Here is a 20,905-nt window from a genome sequence, read left to right on the forward strand (position 1 = left end):
ATGCGGCACTTCTCCGTCAGATGGGATTCCCCCAGGCACTTGAGGCAACGATCGTGGGGGTCTCCCGTTGGCATCGGGCCGACGACAGGCCGAGCACTGCTTGAAGCCGGGAGAGCCGGGCATGAGCCTGGGTCCCGGAGCGGGCGAGGAGGAGTATACCTCAGCCCACTAACTATATACAACTACGTTTAACAACTATACTTATAACTATTAACTATTAACAACTACCAAACAACACTAACTAACTAAGAACTATGTAGAACGGGTGAAACGCTAGGGATGTGGAGGTCAGCTAAGCCGCACTCCACGTTCCAACGACCGACACGGGCGGTAAGAAGGAACTGAGGAGCGGCCGGGTCGGCAGGGGCATATATACGGTGCCGCAAAGGCGCCACGCCAGGGGGCGCCTGCCGACCCGCCGGGTGTTGCTAGGGGAAAATTCTTCCGACGAACGTGCACGTGGCGCGCGCACACCTACTTGGAATGAATATGAGCAAGCACTCGAAGAAGAAGGATCTGTTAGCTGAATGTCATTTAGAAATTATTTCTCATGCAAAGCTCTCTGAGCAGGTTGGTCATCGCCAATGGGCAGAAGTCCTCTCACTGCTCTCTTGAGCATTTAGGCCCAGATCCAAGAAAGGACTTATGCCCCTATTTCTAAGCCCTTTACTGGATCAAGTCCTTAAAGTTCCCATTACCTTTACACCCATGTTGCTGCCTCACTATGTGACAAGAATTGCAGCTTTATCTAGTACATGCATCTCCCTTGTCTCTTCTCTTCCTTTTCTCCCATCCCGCTTCTATGCACCTGTTTAATGAATGCAGATCCCTCCCACTTTTCCAAGGCAGAAAATCTACAGACCAAGAAACTTACTTCTCAGTTGTCCACCAAGCTAGACTTACAGCAATGAAACTAATTCAGCTGATTTGCTTTGCTGGCTGCCTTGGAATAGGATGGGCTGTTCAACTGTCCAGTTTAGACAAAATCTGTAAGTACCACTTTTCTGTTTCAGTAGCAGCAAGCTACATTGGATTTTATGCTTTGAGTTAATGTATTTATGTTTAGTAACGCTCAGCTGAATTGATGCTGTAACAGCGCAACCCAGGTTTAGCTGAACAGGAAACAATATAGCAATATTTAGTTTTATTTCAGATGTTGGTATTATTATTTATGTAGAGCCAAACATATAAGGAGTTTTACAGGCAAATAAATTATTTATTAGAAGATATACGTATTTCCCACATGAATCCTTGATTGTAAAACCTAATTCTATTTGATATAGAATTTTAAACCATTTCAGGCCAAATTCTGCCATCATTTATACCAGTGTAGGTCTGAAGTATCTCCATGGACTTCAACTTCCACTGACATTGTGTGGGCAAGAAATTATACATTTTCCTTAAAAAAATTACCGATATGTACAGCTCCATGCATGCACACGGCACTATATAAAACAATAAGAATAGGTAATAATAATAAAGTTAATAATAAATCAAATCACTCTAGATTTACACAGGTATAACTGAGAGAAGAATTTTGTCCTTTAAATCTGATATTTATATGTGTACAGAACAAAGAAAAAAATTAAAACTTCATGCTACATGAATAGGCAAAAAGAAACTATCTAGATGGAAGCCAAAATAAAAAATGGTATTAGGAAAGTACCAGAATGTATGATCTCCTTTCTCCTGGTGTAGTTTTTAAGAGGAAAGAAAAATGTCCCTGAGATACTGCAACAAACATATACATTATAACAATCTTGTAATTCAGCAGTATCTGTCACGCCGATCAGAATGCTCCCAAACCAGTTTCCAAAGGATGATAGAATACTAAAGGCAGGAAAGTTGTTGGTAATGTTCTGCACTGTGTTAGTCAAAGGAAGATAAATAGTGCACATGCACAGGATAAATGTGTAAGGTCACTTCATTTATCTATATGTGCATTTTAGTTATCATTAGAGTTAGGGTTACCAGATAGCAACTGTGAAAAAACAGGACAAGGGATGGGAGGTAATAAGCTCCTATATAAGAAAAAGTCCCAAAAATGGGACTGTCCCTTTAAGAACAGGGCAGCTGGTCACCCTAATTTAGAGTACAAGTAGTGCAGATAGAGATCCTATTAGTCTTTATAGGAATGTGACATTTTTAAGGTCAAACACACCTATTCTTGACCCTTTTCTTCACCCCGAATTCAGTTTCCATATAGAGGCTGATTTTCAGCAGTCATTGGAGGTACAGGTGCTCAGTGCCTCTGAAAATGAAGCTCACAGCATATTTCATTATGTGTATAATAATGTGTTCATTTAGTGCCCAAACCAATACTGCCTGAAGACAATGAGAGTCTTTCCACTGATTTTAACAGGAGTTGGATCAGGTCTTTGATGAGTGATAGGTAGATTCTTTAAAACTCTGATTCTTTCTGAATGAAAGGAGGTATTAGAATATAATCTACTGTTAGTAATTCATTAATGGCACTATTTATTTTTACATTTTGGGCCAGATTCTGCTCTCTGTGATACCAGTGTAAACCCAAAGTAAGACTGTTCAAGCCAATCAAGTTGCTCTGGGTTTCTATTCAGAGCTGAGTCCAGCCCTTTGGCTCCAGCTCCACAGTCCTCAAACAAGAAAAATTCCATGGGCGTTTTCCCTAAGGACTGAAAGATCAGGGTCTTCAGCATAACAAAATAAACAAAATTGAAATCAGAGAGGCAAGGTAGATGGGTGAGGTAATTGCTTTTATTGGACCAACTTCTGTTGGTGAGAGAGAGAGGCTGTCGAGCTACCCAGAGCTCTTCTTCAGGTCTGGGGAAAGAGACTCCCAGGGTCGTAATAAAATGCAAGGCGGAATGGACGCTGAGAGTTCCTTTCCTGGACCTGAAGAAGAGCTCTGTGTAGCTCAAAAGCAAGTCTCTCTCACCAACAGAAACTGGGCCAATAAAAGATACTACCTCACTCACCTTGTCTCCCTAATATCCTGGGACCCACAGGGCTAGAGCTACACTGCATACAACTGAAATCAGTACATGAGAATGCAAAAAGAAAAAGAATTAGCATTAGGACAAATGGCCAGAGACCATGTAGAGAGCACAATGAACTGGCTCACGTTACATTGGTATCCAGGCTGACTGAAATGCTGTACCTGGTCTTCCAGCAATCACAAGAGAGCCGGAGGGCTTTATCTCAGAGGTGACTCAGGGGAATACTGTCAGGTTAAAAGTCACATGTAAAAAACCCCCCAGTCATTACTAACAGTACATTAGAGCATTCTCAGCTAGCGGTCTGAGAACCCCTCGGGGGCTGCAAGAAGATTTCAGGGGGGCCGGCAAGCATGGCTGGCGTTAGATTTGCTGGGGCCCAGGACAGAAAGCTGAAGCCCCATTGCATGGGGCTGAAGTGTGGGGCCCTGAGCCCCACCACTCAGAGCTGAAGCCTGAGCAACTTAGCTTTGCAGGGGCCCCTGTGGTGTGGGACCTCAGGTGATTGCCCTGCTTTCTACCCCCTAATGCCAGCCCTGACTTTTATATGCAGAAAAGCAGTTATTGTGGCACAGGGGGGCCTTGGAGTTTTTATAGCATGTTGTGGGGGGCTTCAGAGAGAAAAGGGTTGAGAACCGCTGCATTAGAGAATATTAAAGGGCCTGATTCACCACTCTGTTACATTAGTTTTAGGCCCCAGTTCAGCAATGTACTTAAGCATGTGTCTAGCTTTAAGCATATGAATAGTCTCACTGAAGTCAATGGGAGTTCTCATGCTTAAAGTTATAAACATCATAGAATATCAGGGTTGGAAGGGACCTCAGGAGGTCATCTAATCCAACTCCCTGCTCAAAGCAGGACCAACCTCCAGACAGATTTTTGCCCCAGATCCCTATAATGACCCCCTCAAGGACTGAACTCACAACCCTGGATTTAGCAGGCCAATGCGCAAATGACTGAGCTATCCCTCCCCCTCAAATCTCCCCATCACCCCAGTCAAAAGGCCGGTGGGGTGGTGTAGTGCCAAGGACCCCAGCAACCATTCCCATCCCCTCTAATGTCTGCCAAGAGAATACAGAGCTCCCCATCATATGCATACAGACACCTCCCCCCAACGGGGCCCTTCCCTTCTCTTAGAGATCTGTGCTTAGCACATCCTTATACACATCCTTGCTGAACTGGAGACTCATATCGGATAGTTCCAGTGGCATCACTGTAGTGATCAGCAGAAAATCTAAGTCTAAAAAAATCTAATTTACTTTCCATTAGTTAGTCTGTCTGTTTATACTTTGCACTTCACACATCTTGGAGAGTGAAATTAGACTAGACCATTCATTTTTCTTTGTAGTCCCTTTCTAGTCAGTTTCACTTTCTGGTTTGCACTAGCATTGTAGGAAATTACTACAATCTGGGCAAAACCCATTTTAATTAAAAGATTTACTTAAAGAATTTACATATCTGGCTATTTAAACAAAAGTTAAGTTTTAGATTCAAAGCATGTCAACACGTATAGTGGTGCAGTGGTGCAGCTGCAATGATGCAGCTGTGACGCTGCAGCGCATCTCCTGTCTCCCAAGCTCTTCATAGGTACATTCACCTAATTAAGATAACTAAGATTCTCTCCTAAACATTTGATCTGTTCCTTGAGTGTCTATAACATTTAAAAAAAAAAAAAGCACAAGATAAATAGCAAAGCTTGTCCAAAATTGTCTATCAGAACATTTTTATAGTGGAAAATGGCTTTTCAACTAAAAGAAAGTTCTTGTGAAAATGTTTCCATTTTGTTGAACAATTTTGGTTTTCATCGAAAAAACCCCCAAATCATGAAAAATGTCAATGAAAATGAAAAAAAAAAATTTTGTGTGTCTTCAGAAATTTTTCATGATGGGAAAAACTTATTTCCCCATCAGCTCTAATAAATATATCAATATCCATTAGCTAAATGTCCTGGTCATCTTATATTTACATGGAGACAAATTTGCTCTAACATTATCTTTTTTTTCATTTTCAGCACTAGATTTCTTTCCAAATGCAAGCGTGATTTTAGCAGCAAGAATGAGTTCGTCTTTCATTGTTAATATTCCTAAGTGTATTTCTTCCTCTCAATTCACACCCACCACGATTAGACCAGCAGTAGCAGCTGTTGGTGATAAAGTTGCTATGCCAGGTATGGTGTATTCTTGATTTTTCTCTTTCGATGTGTCGATTCTTTTAACTTGTCATTATTTTATTGGTTATAAACCATGACAGATTGACACCCTCAAAGGCCAAAGTCCTCTAGACATCCACAGAAGATCAGGCAGAGTATGAGAAATAACAGTGCAAGCTTCCTCACAATCCCTCACTGATGTGACTCAACCATGACTTAGAAGGACCATTTCTATGTGAGATAGGGCAGGTTGATCTCCATGCCCATCAATGCTTGCCCTTTAATGGGACTGTCAAGAAGGTGGACAACTACGGTTAGATACTTTTTTTATATAGCCACCTGTCCAGCAGCAACTTAACTGATACCAGCAGGTCATGTCACACAGTCCACTGCCTTCAGATAGCAATGACTTCAAGTAACTACTAGTAGTAATCCTGACTGGATTTCACTATTGAATTTATGAGTGAAATCCAGGCTATATAATGTTCAGTGCCAGGGTCACCATAGTGTGTGATCATTGTGTAGTAAGTTTGTGGCATCATGCAGTAGACAATGCTAGTCACTTAATGGTGCTGAGGCCCTAAAGCAGTGGTTCCCAGTTATTTTTGAGTGCACCACCCTCCTTTGTGATGCACTGGCCAATAGTCACCTCCACCTGTATCCTTGTGCCATGCTCTGACACATGTGCAGCATCTTTTTTTCTGGCTGTTCTCCCTCTCTGACATATCCTCTCTTCTGTCTCCATTCTTTCTTCTCCTTTTCATCTGCTTTTTTCCATTTTTAAAAAATAAATTCTTGCTCCTTTTTGCGGGGGCTTTTCTTGCTCCCCTATTCATATTCCCACTCATGCTGCATGGGTTGTGGGCATTGTTAGTGGCTCTGTAAGGCCAGGACACAGGCATCACATCTGTGCCCTATAATTATCCTGGAGGCTTCTCATTCCCTGCAACATGGCTGTGGCCTTCAGGAACAGCTAGTCAGAAATTTTTGGTTTAAAGCTTTTACCTGTAAGAAAGGTGGAAACATTTTTCAAAGAGAATTTCCAGTAAAGTTTTTTCTGTTTTTCAACCAGCTCTTCCTGCAAGTAGACATGGTATCCAATCCATGCCCTACAGATACCCACACTGCTCAGTCCATATACTACTGTGGCCCGTGGCTAGTCACATTGTTGCTTAGTTGAGGCACCATGGTTGTGGCCTGTGAGTTATGTGCACACTACAAATTTGGGAGAGAAAATCATTTTCAAAGTCCAGTTCTATTTTCACACTATTCTTTCTTCCCTCATTAATACAGACAATGAGGACTAGGTTGGCACCTTGCAATCTGTCCCTGGGAAAGGGGCGGGACATATTTGTTTTAGCCGAGGAGTAAAGAACAGGGACTGAATTATGACTCAGTCCCAGTTCAGATCCTATTTCTCACTTGCTCCATGAAGGATGCAAGCTGTGCCAACCTTTTCCTGTAACCTACTTCCCCTCCTCTGTGTCAGCTCATCCTGTGTCAATGCTCTATCCACTCCTCGCCTATCTGCACTGGCTAGGGACTAACACCCCCAGGGTGGCTACTTCTCCCACACATTACAACCCATATTGCCCATACACGGGGGAGAAAGGGGCACCTTATGGTTCCTTACTCCCCTGTATGGGATGCTTGAGCCCTTAGATAACATCTTCAAACCACAGTGTCGGTAATAGGTTATGGTCTTGCTGCATTGATTGTTCATATAATTAATGTGAAGTTTTTATGCTATCCTTTTTCAAGCTGTGACAGACACCAATCAGATCAAATCCCTCCACTCTTCCTCAACTGCCCAAGTTTACTTTGCGGGAGAATTCAAGAGTGTCTCATGTAGAATAGCCAGGGATCTTGTGAGTATGGACATTGATGATGGAAACTACAAGCTGACCACAGTCGTAGGCTACCAGGTTGGGGTAGAAGTCTGTGAAAAAGCTAAAGGCCCCTTCTGCAATCGAGCCCTTCAGCCATCGTCGATTTACAGGTACCATATGTGCCAACTGAAATGAAAGTGCATTCAGTAGGGCTAAAATATTAGACTTTGAGAAGTCAGTGCTCTTACACAAGGTGATGCTGGCAACATGAAAGCATGAGAGGGTTTCCTTTCTCTAGCAAATATAAAAAGGGTTAAATATTTGTTTTTGTTTTTTAAAACATGCTAGGCTCAGAGTTGTTTAGGAATTGTTTCCTGCCCTGTGTGGTCATTTCCACTATAATTCAGGAGAGGTACACTCTAAAACAATGCAACTGACTTACTTCTGATTCATGGTCCCTAGTGTTTAATACATTTTGTTTAGACACCCACTGAAACCAAACACAAAGGTTTTAGAGATGAACCTTTCAGGCTCCACAACTACCTTAGGACTCAGATACTCCCGGGAAGTCAAAATGAGGGCTCTCTTAAAAAACATACATATGCATTCAAAAATGAGCTCTTATGTACACAGGACAAATTCTCCCCTCTGGTTCCAGCCCTTTTGCAAAGTATTCAGAATCTGGCCAGAGCTGCTGGGTTGAGACTAGAGCTGGTTAGGAATTTGAGGACAGAATGTTTTTTCATTGAAAACTGTTGACTTGTCAAAACTGAAACTTTTCATAGGGAAGAATCAGTTTTGACAAATTTCTGAACTGGAAAAAATGTTGAAAAAAGTTTTGAAATTGTTAAAATGTCCTGTTTTGAGATTTTCTAAGCAAAAAACTCAGTTTTCTGGTTTGAAACCACATTTTGTTTCTAAATTTAAGCTAATCATAGTACATTTAGAAATATTAAAATTTTGAGATTTTGACTTTTTGCTCTGATTTGGGATGGGCACATTTTTCAAAATCTCAACATTTTTTGGAGGATGGGAAAACCACTTTTTATCTAGCTCTAGTTGAGAATTCCACTGGTAGGTAGTGGGGTATGGGTTCAGAGCTGGCATAAGGCTGGCAGACCTGGCTCCCATGCCAACCAATCCCCACTACAGACTAAAAGGTGTGCTAGGGAATTGAATGGGCTCTTCCAATTCACAGGTGGGTATGGTTCCTTATAGCTTGTCTACACAGTGCAGCAATGCACGGTAGAGGGGTGTGATTTCTAACGTGCATCAGGGTGTTGTGGTCTAATTGGCTCATGTAGACCTTGCTGGTGTTAACTAAGTTCCCTTGTGCACATTAATTAAGTGCTGTTTAAAGCAGATTTACGATAATGTGCACTGAGGAGCATTTACTGCACATCAGCATGGTCTACACAGGCCAGTTAGTGCACAACAGATTGGTGCACTTCAGAAATCACACCCCTCTAGTTCACATTGCCACACGCTATAGATAAGTCTTAGAGTTCACAGCCAACTGTTACAAGTTACAGCAGCCCCACACCTATTCTAACTTATGCTGAGGCTAGGACAACTAAGGCTCAGGGCCGACGCTTCCATTAGGCAACCCTAGGCGGTTGCCTAGGGCGCCAGGATTTGGGGGGCGGCATTTTGTGCGCTCCCCACGGGTCGCACGGGAGCTTCCTGTTCTGCTCCCATTGTGCCACCGAAGAAGGACCTTCTGCCAACGTGCCGCGGAAAACAGCGGCAGGCAATTGAGCAGCTCAATGGCTGCCGCTGTAGCCTGTGGCATTTCGGCGGAGGGTCCTTCGGCGGCGCGATGGGAGCAAAACTGGAAGCTCCCACGCGCCCTGTGGGGAGCGCACAAAATGCCACCCCCCCAAATTCTGCCTAGGGCGCCAGAAACCCTTGTGCCACTCCTGCTAAGTATCTCTACTATAAGGTATGCCACTCTTTGTTGGCAGGAGAAACAAAACAAAATAAAACCACCTCCAATGAGGGGTGGTAACTGTCGACGGGAGAGCATCACCTGCCGACAAAGCGCTGTCCATACTGGCACTTTTCTTGATAAAACTTTTGTTGGTCAGAGGTGTGTTTTTTCCACACTCCTGACTGACAAAAAGTTTTACCAACAAAAGTACCATGTAGAGATAGTCTTAAGAATTGAGGAGGCAGAATCCCATTTTGCAAGCACATATGAGCATCTGAGTGTACAATGCCAGCTTGTGTAGATGCAATGGATGCATGCACTGTTTTTCTATTTTTCTCATTGCACCTTCTTCTGAAAATCAACATGCTCTAAGTAATGCAACGCATTATCTTTAGAAAGCTTCCTTATTATCAAATACCATAAGTGATAGTTCATAACTGTAAACTCAGACAAAAAGAAAAGTTATAGGTGGAGAATGAGGGCCTGGTCTAAAGCTTACCAAGTTCAAAGGATGTCTTTCCAGTGATTTCAATGGGCTTTGAATGAGGCCCATAAAGTGACTCAAAGAGAGATAAAAGAAAGAATTCCACTTACATGGATGAATTAAGAATGAAATGTGGAGAAAGAAGAGTATGGGTGGATATGAAGTCAAAGAGGAAGGGAGGAGCGAATCCATGCAGAGTTTTGAAACATGTGGATAGTTTCTTAGGTGAGTAAGAAACAGTGACAGACCCAAACCAAAACACTAGGTCCCAAAACACTCCCGCCAAATATAGGTGAGCTTTAGAGCTGAATGCCAATTCAACATTTTAGACATGGGTCCATCTTAGTAAGGAACCATTTCAAGTAATGGTGGGATGGGAGTCAGGAGGTCCTTCTTTATGAAGACAGAGAACAGGCTATGACAGCAATTTTCCATCATAAAAAAAAGTTTGCTATTGTTTATGATGGACAATATTATCCTAGGTTAAAAACAATCCAGAGCTAACAACTGAACTAGACATACAGTGGTATTTTGTATGATCCTGCTTAAGAGAATGTCTAACTTTTTCCCTCCCTCTTTGCTTATTTAAGGGTAAATTTCTTTATTTTGGATGAAAATGCAGTAATAAGAGCTCACACAGGCTGGTCAGATGCCATACAAACAAACAATGGTGAGTCCCTAACATAGTGAAAAAGTCACTTAAGTTCTTCTCATTAAGCTCCTGTCATTCTGAGTCATAAAATCATCGTTACAATAATAATAAGCGGCTCTGCTAAAGGTAAACACTAGCCTTTCTCTGTCCAGTTCATAGCACTGTGCAGAAACTTGGGACTGGATTATCGTTTACACCAGACGTATTTTGTATCCACTTTGCAGTTAATCAGTTAATTTACGCAGGTGTAAAAGGCTACAAAAAGGTGGAAGGCATGTGAGAAACAGGCCTGTGGTTTCATTTAGCCTGATTCATCCCTACAGTATAAGGGTTAAATAATAACAACAACTAATAATTAATCTGTTTGAGATTTAAAAATAAGTAACCAACTACTTCCTGCACTAGGTTAGACATCTAATGCCTTGTCTTCACATAAAATTGCATGGATTTAACTAATCTGGTTTAAAAACTGATTAAATTAAACCAGTGCAAAAGCTCGGCGAGGGCACTTTTAAATTGATTTATACCTGACTTCTGTTGAATTAGCATAAATGGATTCATTGCTGAATTAAGCTGAATTGACATAAGCCATTTTAAAATTTATTTGAGAGATTCCGCCTGGAGACTGCACCAGTTCAATTATGGATCTTAAAAAAAAAATGTTTAGGATACCACTACACTGAAATGAGAGGTGCAATTGCAGCATGGGCTGGGATATCTGTGCTAGCTTTGATGGAGCTAGTACAGCTAAAAATAGCAGGGAATAAGTGGCAGCATGGCAGTGCGGGCATGCCAGGGACCCTGGGCACATACTTGCATTGCCAGCCTTTGCTGAACTCTGTACCGTCACGTCTTCACTGCTATTTTAGCTGCACTATCTAGATTAAAGCTAATGTCGGTATGTCAGACTGTCCTGCAATCACAACTATGATTGCAGTGTACATATACCTTTAGACAAACTGCTAGTTTGTGTGTAAACAAGGCCTAAGTATCTGAATGCACCTATAAACCACATGCTTAGATGTCTAAATAGTAGAGATATCAAACAATTAAAAATATTGCAATTAATCACAAGATTTAAAAAAAAGTTGTGATTAATTGCACTTTTAATTGCACTGTTAAATGATAATAGAATTTATTATAAATATTTTTGGATGTTTTCCAACATTTTCAAATATACTGATATCAGTTACAACACAATACCACGTGTACAGTGCTCACTTTATATTATTTTTATTACAAATATTTACATTGTAAAAACGATAAACAAAAGAAATAGCATTTTTCAATTCACCTCATACTAGTACTGTAGTGCAATCTCTTTATCGTGAAAGTTCAACTTACAAATGTAGACTTTTTTTTTTATGTAACTGCCCTCAAAAACAAAACAATGTAAATCTTTAGAGCCTACAAATCAAAGCATGAAGGGTCATACAAATGTTTAGTATATCTGGCATGTAAATATCTTGCAACACTGGCTACAAGAGTGACATGAGAATACCTGTTCTCACTTTCAGGTGATGTAAATAAGAAGCAGGCAGCATTATCTCCTGTAAATGTAAACAAACATGTTTGTCTTAGTGACTGGTTGAACAAGAAGTAGGACTGAGTGGACTTGTAGGCTCTAAAGTTTTACTTTATTTTGTTAACTGCGATGACAGCCCTACTAAATAATACAACTTACACCCTCACATCAGGGTGCAAAAGGGAAACTTCGGTTTGAAAATCTACCCCGATGGCTTTAACTCCCTAAATATTTTGTCTTTATATTTTAGTGACAACCTTCACGGCATATGATGGATCATTCTTAGGGCGGGCCGGAGGAATGATAGTGATCACGGTACTGCTTTCTGTTAGTATGTTCGTGCTGGTGGTTGGCTTAATTGTGGCAGCAGCTCTTGGAGGAAAAAAATCATAAATCAGGCAAGCCAAGATTGCCTTCCAGAACAAAAATGACTACCGATCTGAATGAACTGTTTTACGGGAATCAAGAATATCTACAATAATGAGTGCTGCATTAAAGAGGAAACATTAAGAATTAGAAATAGTATAAATCAGAACTGATGATATATAATGTATCAAATGAAAACTATATATAGCCTGATTTACAATGTGACAATTTTTATATCAAGAGTTAACATTAGAGTTGGACCCAAACCAAAAGTCTAGGTCTAAACAACCCTGATGTTTGGTTCTAAGTTGGCTTGGGCCTTTCTCTAGCTAAGATACTTTGGTGCCATAAACAAAAATCCATCGTCATTAACCTGAGACATGCAGCTAGGGAGTTGTATATCGTGTGCCACAGTGCATGAGTTTTAATTCTAGGAGCAACATTTCTAAGGGTGCTTGGGCAGGCTTTATATCTCAGTGTCTTAACATATCTGCTGTGTTAGTGGTTGTATGGTGTGCAATGGTTGATTATGGGTGCACTGAGGGCTATGGCTCATTGTGTATAGTGAATTTCTATTTACACTCATGAATCAGAGGCCACCATCTTTGAGTCTGACATTTCACGTTGGTTGGAGAGGATGAATGGTGCATTGTGCTAATTGGTATAGGAGTTGATTTTAGATGCCTGATCCTTAGAGATGTTGAGCAGCTATAACTTCCATTAACCCAAATCCACAAGCTTCTAACTGACATCAATGAGAGCTGCAGGTCCCTGGTGTCATGACCCACACGGTTCAAACCTAGGTCTTCAGAGGCCATGGGAACAACCACACTCCAACCTGCCACCTGGCAGTCTGCTGACAATGGCTTACCTGGGACCCATGAAGCCCAGCCCCAGGGTTAGGCTCTGCCCTGAGGTCCATTTGGCAGAGCCCTGAAGCAGCTGACTGGCCCACTCGCCCTACTTAAGCCGGCAGCAGGAACAGTAAGCTGTCTGAACAACTGGGCTTCACTCTGCTTGGGACTGTGTGCCTCGTGGCTCCATGTCCTTGATTTCTTGGCATCTGACTTGTGGTTCTGGACCGTGTGGTTCTGGAGTTTGTTTCCTGCCTCTGACCTCCTGGTATCCTGACCCATCTTGACTCTGGTTCCTGACTTGTGGTTCTGACCCCCAGTCTGTCTTCTACTTCTGACCTTCTGGTATCCTGACCCAGCTGACTCTTGACTCCTGTCTTGTGACTGGACTCTGGCTCCAACTGCTAGGTTTGACCTGGTTGTGACACCCAATACCTCTCAGGATCAGGCCCTACCATGGCATTGTAGATGTCCTGATGAGTTTACATGGTTTGCATATTGATCCATAGTAACAGTTATTCTCCCGAAGGGTCTGTGCCCAGGGCTACTCTGAAAATTTTCATTTATGCTAATGAGACTTGTCAAGTAACCACTAAAACTGAGCTGAAAGAGCTTTTATTGCTTTGAGCTGAGAGGCCTCATCTCAGCTGACAGAATTTGCTTTGATGTTTTGGCAACTGCACTCAGACCTCTGAAGTGGTCCAGCTGTGAGCTCTCGGAGGTGTAAATATTTTCAATTAGTATTTTCAATATAAATAATAATACCAATAACCAAATCAAATTCTTTAGGTTTGAGCCTCTGGAGTGGTTAAAGATAAATTTAGTTTAGTCAAAGACTGTGAATGACATCATTAGGTGATAGAATTAAAGACTTCATTTAAAATAGAAATTTAAAATAAAATAGATGGTTAAAGCAAACAGGAAGTATGATATAACCATGCACTGCATTTTATACTCACATTCCAAAATGAAATGGTGCAGCCAGGGGAGACCATTCCCTGAATGAGGAGAATGGGTAAATAATCATTTTTCTAATGGTATCTTGATGGTGGATGAGCATGCTAATCGAAAATTAATGTGCTATTCTTTAAAAAATAATTTACAACACCCTTAATTAATTAGTATTAAGCCTATCTTTTACCATATCTATATTTCTGCTACCTTAATTAAAATACCTTCTACTCCCTCATTGGCTATTTAATATTAAACATTTAACATTATCTTTAACAACTGTGTAAATGCCATTCCAATAACTGTCAGTATAGATAGCATCCTTCCAGAACATTTACATTACGTCCAAAACTCTTGCTAGAACCAAACACGTTTACAACATGGCCTGGGTTATGTCCTAAGTTATCGCTAACTTGGCTATGAGTTCTCTTTCTTCACTTCACCCACAATTTACCACGCCCTCGCTATTGTCAAATCTAAACTTTGGCCCCAAAATGTATTCTCCACTTACATTTTAGTACATTTCTACTACATTTTTATGTAATATAAACAAACATCACTTTTATAGGCTACAGAGGACAGGTTCCCAATCATCATTATGTGGCAAAAGAAAAAAAATACTAAAAAAAAATAGATTGAGAACATGGAGTCTGAGTTTAATGGAGATGCAAATATGGCAGACCCCTACATAATTAAATAAAAGTACAACCTATAACTAAGAGAGAGAGAGGGAAATGATAGAAATACATTGGGCCAAATTCTTCTCTCGGTCAAATCCATGCAAACCCATTGACTTCAATGGAAATGCACAGGAGTAAGTGTGAGCAGAATTTGGCTCTTTGGGCTGAATCCAAAGCCCATTGAAGTCAACAGGAAGCTTTCCATATAACTTCAGTGAGTTCTAGATCAGGCCCTTTATGTTTGGTATCATTGGGTACCAAGTCTTCAAGCCTTACAACTAAGTATAAATGTAACTGTCAGTGATTACTTTTATGAAATAATAACTGTGTCAAAATGAAATAAATGACAATCTGTGATGATGATTTAAAAGCAATAAAAACAGTGGAAATTCAGCTGCAGTTTCATGATGCTGCTGAATTTCATGAAATCCATAATAGCAAGAGTGTGATATATCAACAGAGGGAGTTCAGCAATTGCTCTGGTGCAGTTATTCATTTGTTAGGGGAATAATTCCTACCAATGATCAATTAACAATGTTGTCCAGTGCCATTGATGTTATAGTTTACAATCCTTTACCATATTTTCATAAATTGCATTCAAGTCCTTGGCTTAATGGAATGCACATAATCTACATTCAGGGCCAGCGTTTCCATTTAGGCGGCCTAGGCAATCGCCTAGGGCGCCAGGATTATTGGTGGGTGGCATTTTGCTGGAGGGGGCGGAAGGCGGCTCCGGTTGACCTGCCGCAGTCATGCCTGCGGAGGGTCCGTTGGTCCGCGGCTCTGGTGGAACTGCCACAGTCGTGCCTGCGGACGGTTGGCTGATCGTGTGGCCCCGGTGGACCACCCACAGGCAGGACTGCGGCAGCTCCACCGGAGCCGCGGGATCAGCGCACGGGGCGGTGAAATTGCCGTGCGCCTAGGACGCTAAAACCCCTAGCGCCGGTCCTGTCTACATTGTACTGTCCTGCTAAATTGTTATATGTTCAAACTCATTACACATTTGAGCTCCCCTCCCACCTATCTCATGTAATAAAAAGGGTTTGGGGTTGCTTCCTCTCTTCCGAACACTTTGCTTTTTTTTCCAGAGGAGTTTTGAACATGTGAACTACTTGAACTTTCAAATAAAAATATGAATGCTGTATTATAAAATAATGACCTCCATGAGTATGTTCTGATGTTTTTGCAATGCAACTGAATCTGGGTTGAAACGAAAAAACTGAATAAAAAAATTAAGAGTTGGATTATTTTCCTAGAAGGGTGACCTGATAAAAAAGCAGAGATCAAATAGTTAAACATTTTGACAAGAGTGAGTTGTTATCCCTTTAGTCCAGTGTTTCCCAAACATGGGACAGCTGCTTGTTTAGGGAAAGCCCCTGGTAGGCCGGGACGGTTTGTTTACCTGCTGCGTCCGCAGGTCCAGCCGATCGCGGCTCCCACTGGCTGGGGATCACTGCTCCAGGCCAATGGGAGCTGCTGGAAGCAGCGCGGGCCGAGGGATGTACTGGCTGCCGCTTCGTGCAGCCCCCATTGGCATGGAGCAGCAAACCACAGACAGTGGGAGCCGCGATCGGCTGGACCTGTAGATGGGGCAGGTAAACACACTGGCCCGGCCTGCCAGGGGCTTTCCCTACACAATCGGCGTCCCAAGTTTGGGAAACACTGCTTTAGACCATTCTGCAAATTTCACTGAAATGCATTTGGGCCTGAGGCCTGGTCTACACCTGTAGATTCCAAGGCAGAAGGGATCACTGTGATCATTTAGAAAAACACTTTTAGAAAAATACTTGTATAACTACATTGGCTAAGGATGTGATTTTTTTTTTTAACCAATACAATATCTAGTGGGGATGCACTGATACAAGTATAAAAGAGACTTATACTGATGTAGATTATTCCCTTTCCTGTATGGGATTCATTATACTTGTAAAAAACCACCTTTAGACTGGTATAATTGCATCCACAATGGAGGGTGCGGAGAGGAGGTAGTACCCCTTTAAGTATACCTGTATGGTCAAAGCAGTACAGCTGTCTAGTGCAGACCTTATTCTCCTTTGTGCTGCATGTTGTGTAGTCACTTCCACCTGTTCAAAGTGAGAGTAAAATGCTACCAAAGCAAAATGGTAGAGTTTTTTTACACAAATTTTGCACTAACTTTGCACTGGTATAAATGTTGGCTCTAGATGCAGTGCAACAAAGAATCATGCCCTTTGTTTTAACCAGGAGAACAGCAGTCCCGCTGATTCTAACTTCAGGATAGATGATTGAGATAGCTTTGTAGCATTTCCCAGGTGTCAATAAACAGTGGTATTTGCACGCCTTTCTCCAAACAATGCTTTGTCAGTTGAGACCTACTTTCTTGTTAATTTCCAGCCTTGAGCTACTTACTATTTACTATGGGCATTTTTAAATAAATCACATATTAATTCTGTACATATATTGTTAATTAAGGGACTGATCCGGTGTGATGATGAGTTCCTCCAGAGAAGTGTAGAACACTTTCAGTTGCTAATGAAGTCATTGGGTGGTGCTGGTGCTTAGCACCTCTCAAGATACATTCTGCAGGATTGGATGGTGTAGAGCAAGGGTCGGCAACCTCTGGCATGCGGCTCACAAGGGTAAGCACACTGGTGGACTGGGCTAGTTTGTTTACCTGCCACGTCAGCAGGTTCGGGCGACCGTGGCTTCCACTGGCTGCAGTTCACTGTCCCAGGCCAATGGGGGCTGCGGGAAGTGGTGCAGGCGAGGGATGTGCTGGCTGCGGCTTACTGCCACCCTGATTGGCCTGGGACGGCGAACCGTGGCCAGTGGGAGTCGCGGTCGATGGAACATGCCAATGCGGCAAGTAAACAAATTGGCCCAGCCCGCCAGGGTGCTTACCTTGACAAGCCACGTGCCAGATTTTGCCGACCCCTGGTGTAGAGAAATCTGAGCAATGCACAGAAAGAAAAGTCAAAGATCAAATTATTTGAACTTGAATTGTAAACAGGAGTATTTTTAATGCGAGCTTCTGGAGTTTCCTTTTCAATGGTTTAAAGTATTATGACTGAAATCCTAGCTCCAGTGAAGTCAGTGATAAAACTCCCACGGACTTCAATGGAGACCTTGATGTTTTGTTTTTTTCTCCAAATTTAAATAAATTTGTGCATAAACCGTGGCAGTTTTTATCAACGTGAATCATTAAATAAAGCATCTGTATGTTATATGTTATGCAAGCTGAGAGATGCATTCTACGACCCTTACTCTTAATGAGTAGTATCTCTTTCCACAACTAGCCCCATTCATTTCAATGGGGCTGCTAGCAGAGTAAATGCTACTGAGCTGTATATAAAGGAATAGAATCTAGTCCTGACTGTTATTCTGTTGACATGAGCTATACATCCTATATATAGCAGAAACCAAGTACTCATCTTGTTTTATCACAAAAATAAATCTTGCATTCACCAGTCCACATTAATACTATAGTATAGAACAGCGATACTCAGACTGTTGCTCATGAGCCACAAGTGACTCTTTAATGTGTCTCCTGCAGCTCTTTGCAGCACAATATTAAAACACTGTGTGATTTAATTATTAACCAATAAGGATGCTTTTACTATGTTATTAACCAATTAACTTATCAACTCACACTAAGTTATTAACTTATTTGCTGTCAGAATATTTATATAACAAACTAAAGATTTCCCATCATACTGTTTAAATATGAACAGTCCTATAGTAAATGAAACAATAAATTCACACTACTGTAGCTCTTTTGGGTAATGTTGATCTCTAATTTGGCTCTTGAACCATTGAGGTCTCAGTATCGCTGGAACAGAACTATATACAGTACAGAGTAGACGTGCTAATAAATACAATAAAGTAGAGTTGCCATGCATATTAACATATTGTAATATACATGACACATTATCATGCAAAAGGTCTTTGTCTGATTACTATTATTACTTATGATACTTTTCCCTGTGGATCTTCTCCCTGGACAGACTGGTGCATCAGGTGCCTGGTACAGTCCCCAACAACGTGTAAAATGCTTTCAGAATTATAAAGAACTTTTAGACTCATAGACTCATAGGTCAGAAGGGACCAATATCATCATCTAGTCTGACCTCCTGCACAAAGCAGGCCACAGAACCCTACCCATCCACTTTTATAACCCCACGGCTGCCCAGAGGAAAGGCTGAAAAACTTCCAGGCGCCCCTGCCAAATCTGCTGCTGCAGGAAAATTCCTTCTCCGACCCCAAATATGCGATCAGCTAAACCCTGAGCATGTGGGCAAGGGACTCACCAGCCAAGCCCCAGGAAAGAATTCTCTGCAAGTAACTCAGATCCCATCCCATCCAACATCCCCTCACAGACCATTGAGCAGACTTATCTGCTGATAATCCAAGATCAATTGCCCAAATTAAACTATCCCATCATATTCATCCCCTCCATATACTTATCAGCTTAGTCTTAAGCCAGATAAGTCTTTTGCCCCCCACTACTTCCCTCGGAAGGCTGTTCCAGAACTTCACTCCCCTAATGGTTAGAAACCTTTCGTCTAATTTCAAGTTCTAAACTTCCTAATATCCAGTTTGTACCCATTTTGTCCTTGTGCCTACATTAGTACTAAGCTTAAAGTAATTCCTCTCCCTCCCTAACGTTAATCCCCTGATATATTTATATAAGCAAGCATATCCCCCCCCGAGCCTTCTTTTGGCCAGGCTAAAACAAGCCAAGCTCTTTGAGTCTCCTTTCATAAGGCAGGTTTCCATTCTCTTGGATCATCCTAGTAGCCCGTCTCTGAACCTGTTCCAGTTTGAATTCATCCTTTTCTTAAACATGGGACACCAGAACTGCACACAATATTCCAGGTGGGTCTTCACCAGCGCCTTATAACGGTACTAACACCTCCTTATCCTTCTTCCTCCTCTGTTTGCTTCCAACTGATGTGTCCCCAATGTCTTATATCTAAATATTCTTATTATAATTCCCTAAGTGCATGACCTTTCACTTTTCACTATTATTATTTTCATACTAGTTACTATTACTCCAGTTTAACAAGGTGGTCCACGATCTTTCCTGATATTAGTATCCCGGTCCTTCTCTGTGTTAGGAATGACCCCCAGCTTCGTGTCGATCCGCCAAACTTTATTAGCCACATTCCCCGCTCTTGTGCGCCAAGGTCAGTAATAAAAAAGGTTAAATAAAGATTAGTCCCCAAAACCGATCCTTGAGGGACTCCACTAGTAACATCCTTTCCAGCCCTGGACCAGTTCACCCTTCAGTACGACCCGCTGGCAGTCTCCCTTTAACCAAGTTCCCTTATCCACCTTACAACTTTCATCATTTCATGTCCACCATCTTTCAAATTTAACTTAAACAGTTTCCCATGTCGGAACCGTGTCAAAACGCCCTTACGAAAATCGACGAGTAAAAAATTAGATCTACCGCATTTCCTTTGTCTAAGTAATCCGTCACCTTCTCAAAGAAGGAGATCAGGTTGGTTTGGCACGATCTACCTTTAGAAAATCCATGTTGCAATTCGTCCCAATTACCATTGACCTCAATGTCCTTTTCAGACTTCTACTATGAAGAGAAATTCTCCACTTAGTTACAGTGCATAAGAACTGCTGAGACACAGAGGGCATAGATGACTGAACCAACACAGCCAACTTATGCACGTACTATTATTATTTATTTATGTATATTGTGGTAGCTCCTAGGAGCCCTAGCCATGGACCAGGAACCCATTGTGCTAGGTGCTCTACAAACACAGAACAAAACCCCAAAGAGCTTATAGTCTCCTGATGTTGCCTTTCCTGATGTCAGAAAATCTGCTCCCCTGCTGCTGAGGAACACTCTGGACTCCATATGTGAAGATGAAGACAGTCATTCTCAGTCCTGCTCAATCCCAGTCTCACTACCTGACATACTCTCATATAGAGGATTGCTGTTGGAAAAGAACAATAACCAGTTGCACTGAAATCTTGAAGGGAACTCATTCAGAAAATATCTGTTACTTGCATTATAGAACAGAGGGAACAAACATAAATGAGATTCCTTTTGTATTATTCACACTAACTACACTTGTGGAAGAATAGCACATTGAAAAATATGACTTGCTGAAAGCAACCAGATTCCTGTCTCTGACAGTTGTTCATTCAAGTCATTTATTCCCCTTTTTATAACATTGCCATTGCCTTTTGCTACAGGTGCACTACCCATGCCTAGCTCATTCCCGAAGCTGTGGATCATGCCCCAGGAAGTGGAATATTAAAATCACTATTTCCAAGACATTATCTATGCCACAGAATTGAATCATTTGTAACAACCAGTTTAAGAAAAAATATTTCAGTGCATCCACACCCACTGTGCTGAACCAGTTTAAGTTTTGCTTCACATTCACAGTAGAACTGTACTACATAACTTCAGTTACAATGCTTTCTGGGCATCTATCCACAATTCCTGGCTCAGCTTCCAGAAGCAGTGCATTCTGGGAGATTTTGTAAGGCTGCCAGGGCACTGTA

The 20,905-nt window shown here is 41.7% G+C and overlaps 1 protein-coding gene across 1 annotated transcript; it reads left to right on the forward strand.

Annotated features, from left to right (window-relative positions):
- Positions 1-907: 907 nt before the first annotated feature.
- On the forward strand, positions 908-12,036 carry UPK2 (uroplakin 2). Its single transcript, XM_032778060.1, has 5 exons — positions 908-989; positions 4,987-5,142; positions 6,886-7,123; positions 9,958-10,037; positions 11,795-12,036. Exons 1-5 carry the CDS (start codon positions 908-910, stop codon positions 11,935-11,937), a joined length of 699 nt encoding a protein of 232 aa, XP_032633951.1. The 3' UTR covers positions 11,938-12,036.
- Positions 12,037-20,905: the final 8,869 nt, after the last annotated feature.

Source organism: Chelonoidis abingdonii, chromosome 1, assembly GCF_003597395.2.
Source record: "Chelonoidis abingdonii isolate Lonesome George chromosome 1, CheloAbing_2.0, whole genome shotgun sequence".
Classification (NCBI taxonomy): Eukaryota; Metazoa; Chordata; order Testudines; family Testudinidae; genus Chelonoidis; species Chelonoidis abingdonii.

What these genes read in the sequence shown, in the direction of transcription:
- UPK2 (XM_032778060.1), top strand. Translation starts at nt 908, where the DNA reads ATGAAACTAATTCAGCTGATTTGCTTTGCTGGCTGCCTTGGAATAGGA. An exon ending in CAGCCATCGTCGATTTACAG is followed by an intron (nt 7,124 to 9,957) that starts GTACCATATGTG and finishes TGCTTATTTAAG; the next exon opens with GGTAAATTTCTTTATTTTGG. An exon ending in TGCCATACAAACAAACAATG is followed by an intron (nt 10,038 to 11,794) that starts GTGAGTCCCTAA and finishes TTTATATTTTAG; the next exon opens with TGACAACCTTCACGGCATAT.